Source organism: Cibotium barometz, chromosome 8 (genome assembly GCF_041138505.1).
Source record: "Cibotium barometz isolate CiBa-2024 chromosome 8, ASM4113850v1, whole genome shotgun sequence".
NCBI classification, from domain to species: Eukaryota; Viridiplantae; Streptophyta; class Polypodiopsida; order Cyatheales; family Cibotiaceae; genus Cibotium; species Cibotium barometz.
The window spans coordinates 12,789,149-12,793,438 of record NC_141053.1 but is presented as its reverse complement, the minus strand read 5'-3'; the positions used below and the strand labels follow the sequence as shown (position 1 = coordinate 12,793,438).

General features: G+C 46.7%; 1 protein-coding gene across 1 annotated transcript; it reads right to left on the bottom strand.

The window, feature by feature from the left end:
* Positions 1-927: 927 nt before the first annotated feature.
* Positions 928-3,552, bottom strand: LOC147635924 (putative pentatricopeptide repeat-containing protein At3g01580). Its single transcript, XM_086802047.1, has one exon. It carries the CDS (start codon positions 3,550-3,552, stop codon positions 928-930), a length of 2,625 nt encoding a protein of 874 aa, XP_086658173.1.
* Between the last annotated feature and the right edge of the window lie 738 nt (positions 3,553-4,290).

Genomic DNA, 4,290 nt, shown 5'->3' with positions numbered 1-4,290 from the left:
CTTTGTGTGTGAGAGAGTAGATAGCGAGAGGAGCGTGAGTCTTTGCAAGAGGGGTAATAACTCCCTGGGTGACAATTTGGAAGAGAGAGCTCAAAAGAGAGAAGCTAGCAACCACTAGTCAAGTTTGGATGGCTTCAAAAGACCCGTGCTCGGAGGGAAAGTAAGTTCCCCATGATGATTGTTGCTCATTCTTGCTTTCCTATGACTTACATAGATTTTTGGAGAGAGCCCGAATGGGCCATAACAACCTATCCCGCTCAAAAAGCCAGATCAACATGGTGAGTGCTAAGGGGAATCCCACTAGAACCCATGGTACTCAATTTGTGGACTCAAGCCATAAACGCTGCTACCCAATTGCACCACCCAACAACACTCAATATCTTAGAATGTAAGAGGGAATCCGTCATTGGAAACCCACCTATCAAGGTTTGGCTAGACCACCTAGTCTTGAAGAGCTTCAAAAAGACAAAGAACAACTCGTTCACATAAAACATGCCTTGTTTCAAGGTATTTTCTTCCACTCCTCCTCCCACCTGGAGTCTCATAGGCTGGAGGGGGCATCCCAGGATGTCCAAGGGATGTCCAGCCTCTACTAAAGTAACTCAACGAAAATCCAAATGTAGTCCCATGCCAAAGCCATATAGAACAGAGCAGAGCAATCTCTATGGCCCAAGTTATTCCTGCCCCCTATGTGATGAAACAAGTGAAGGGGTGGCCCTGAGTCAAAAAGCACACCATTGATGCAAATATCAGCCTTGTGGCAATGTGACAATTTTTAGTTACAGACAATTTTCTCTTCACACGTGCTACGACCAAGCCAGTCCTTTGCCTTTTTTGCACCCACAATGTGTTTTTTGTTTGGAAAATGATGATGCTTTGCTCAAGTTCATGAACCTGGTGATTTGATTGCTTCCCTTGTGAGTGCTCTCAAATCATATATGAGTATACATCTTCCTCATGCTCCATCCAGCTATGAACAAGCTTCTCACATGCACCTTGTTGCTGTCTAGACTTTTCTACCTCTGCTGCACAGTCCTGCAGCCCAGCATCAGCATATGTATTTGCCATCAAAATATATGCAATGGCAAGCTTGGGCTGCAGATTCACTGCATGACTAAATGCTTTTTTTGCCAACTCTACGTTGCCATGTGCACGACATGCGCCTAGCAAGCACAACCAAAGGGTTAGATCAGCCTCCATCGGCATCCTCTTCAACATGTTCTCTACCCTCTCGAGGTCCCCTGCACGGCCAAGGAGGTCAAGCATACTGGCATAATGCTTCAAGTTTGGAATGATGCCATGATCTCTGCTGATGGATTCAAAGTGCTCAAGACCTTGCATGACAAGACCAGTATGTCTACATGCTGCAAGAACTGAACTGAATGTTACTTCATCTGGTTCAATACCTGCCAGTAGCAGTTTTTCAAACATGCATAGACTGGCTACGTAATCGCCTTCTGCTGCATACCCAGCGATGCATGAATTCCATGACACAATATCAGCCTCTGGAAGGTCATCAAAGACCGCCTGTGCATCAACCATGCTTGCACAACTCCCATATGTATATGTTAGAGTGGCTGCCGTAAAGGAAATCTGATCATACCCCACAGAGATAATGTCAGTGTGAAGCTGCTTACACATCTCCAAGTTTCCACTTTCACTGCAAACTTGCAGAATGCAGACAAGTGTAATGTCATCCAAACTCAAGTGCTCCTTTTGCATCCGTTTGTACAGCCAAAAAGCTTTCTCTGCTTGACCATGTTCAACATATGCTGAGAGCATTGCAGTCCATGACACAACATCACGTTGAGATATAGCACCAAACACATCCTCTGCTTCCATAACAGCTCCACACTTGCCATACATACTCACAAGGGTGTTGCAAACAACAAGATCTGCTGCAAAGCCTTTTCTTTGGGCATCTGCATGTACTGCCTGTCCGATTTCCAAAGAGATCACTTTGATCGATTGCCCATTCACAAAGAGGGCTTCTTCCTTCTCTGCAAGGTTGCCACATGCCTGAAGGGCAAACACAGGCGTGAGCTGATCTGGAATCATGCCTTCCTGTTGCATCTGTTTGTACAACTGTAAGGCTTTCTCTGCTTCGCCAAGGTAAACAAATGCTGAGAGCATGGCATTCCACGATACAGTGTCACGGTAAGTCATTGAACTGAACACATCTGCTGCTTCCACAATGGCTCCACTCTTGGCATAGACACTCAAAAGGGCGGTCCCAACAAAGACATTTGATGTAAGATCCTTCATGCGAACATCTGCATGCAAGGCCTGTCCAATTTCCAAAGACATTACCTTCATTGATCGTTGCTGGGAGAAGAGAGTTTTTTCCATTTCTGCAAGGGTGCCGCAAGCCTGAAGAGCATATAAGAGTGTGTGCTGGTCGAAAATCACACCGTCATGTTGCATCTGTCTATACAACCAAAGAGCCTTCTCTCCTTGGTTGTCATCTACATATGCTGAGAGCATGGCATTCCATGACACAATGTTGCGTTGAGATAGAGCAATGAACACATCCTCTGCTTCCACAACCGCCCCACACTTTCCATACATACTCACAAGGGTGCTGCCAACAAAGACATCAGAAGCAAACCCCTGCCTGCGGGCCTCAGCATGTAGCTTCTTGCCTTGTTCGAGGTCCTGGATGCTGCAACAAGCTTTGAAGAGGCTGACAAAGGTGAAAGTGTTTGGCTCCACACCATTTTCTTGCATATATTGATGCATTTTGAAAGCTTCTGTTACGCGACCACAGTCTACATAAGCAGAGATCATGGCAGTCCAGGAAAAGACTGTAAGACGAGGCAATGTACTAGACAACTGGCGTGCATTGTCAATGGAACCACACTTTGCAAGCGTCACGACCAAGTAGTCACCCAGGAAGCCGGAGAGCTCAACACTATGCTGGGCAAGATGTGCATGAACTTGCTTGGCATGAGAGAGGGCCTTCTTCTTGATGCATGCCTTCAGGAGGGAGAGGTAAGTGCTGATGGGGAGTGGGGTGTGCAGGCATGAGAGGACATCCAGTGCCTTGTCAAGCTGTCCGCCCTCGCATAGAATTCGAAGATTGGCCTCATCATCAGCCAAACCTTGTTCTCCCTCTGGATGGTGTTGCTGTTGCTGACGCTGATGCGGGGGAGAAGTATCATCTTTGCCATGATGATGCAGTTGATGCAGGGGAGAAGTATCATCACGGCCATGCTCATGATGATGATGCTCGTGATGTGGGGCAGAAATACCATCCTGGCCATGCTCATGATAATGATGGTGATAGAGGGTAGGACCATCCACCCAAGGGGAATTGTGCTCGTTTATATGGGTCAAACAGAGGGAATGTTTGAAAGCGTCCCGAGGGCTTCTGTTGCTGTTGTCCCTCCTCCGTGATGGGTTCGATAAGTGGTAGTCACACTGTTGTTGTTGGCTGCTGCATTGTTGCGGCGGCAGGGTTTTGGATTGTGCTGCTGCTGTTGCTTCTGCTAGTCCAGATGCACGTCGTCGTAGCAATGGAGTTCGGGATCGAAAAGTCCTCAAGCATTGCATTAAGCGTGGAGAGAAGATGTGTACAGGCCTGTGCCTTTTTTGGGCGGCCGCCCTCCACCTGAACTTTATTAGCACTAAAAAGCTAATTAAAGTAAGCTTCAACGTTACAAAAATTGTTGATATGTAACAAATGTATGTTGTTGCTCGTATGGTTTGGTAGAGAGTCCAACTTGGGTAATATAGCCATGAAGCGTTGTTCCCTATACTCCCTCCCCTCCCACACAAGCGGGGATGATGTGTGACACCACCAATAAGCACACCCAACATGGCAAGGTTGGAAATGAGGCCCTCCATAGTCAAAGCGGCCTTGTTAATGGGCTAGCGGATACTATGGGGTAAACCTCTAAAAAAGCTTTAATGCTACGATATTAATGTAGTGTACGATACACCAAGTGCTTATGCTGGATGGTAGAACATTAGAAGAAGTGCAGGCAGTAGTAGAGGCACTAGCAAAGGAAGAAGAGACTTTGCAAGTGACATAGCGACGATTATAGCAGCCCAAACAACTCAGTATGCCTAAAACGAGTCCCAAGCCAAGACTGCACAAGTACTGCCCGATAGTCTCGACGCAAGCAATAACATTGTGTCTACCTCGAGGAAAGAGCTAGGCTTGCAAATCTTGGATCAACGTCTTCTCCATAGGTGATTGTTGGGAGTATCACGCATCAACAGAGACTCTTGTGGATTTTGGTACATGCCAAGCTTATGGTGTTAGTTAGGAAGGGACTGTCCAATCAA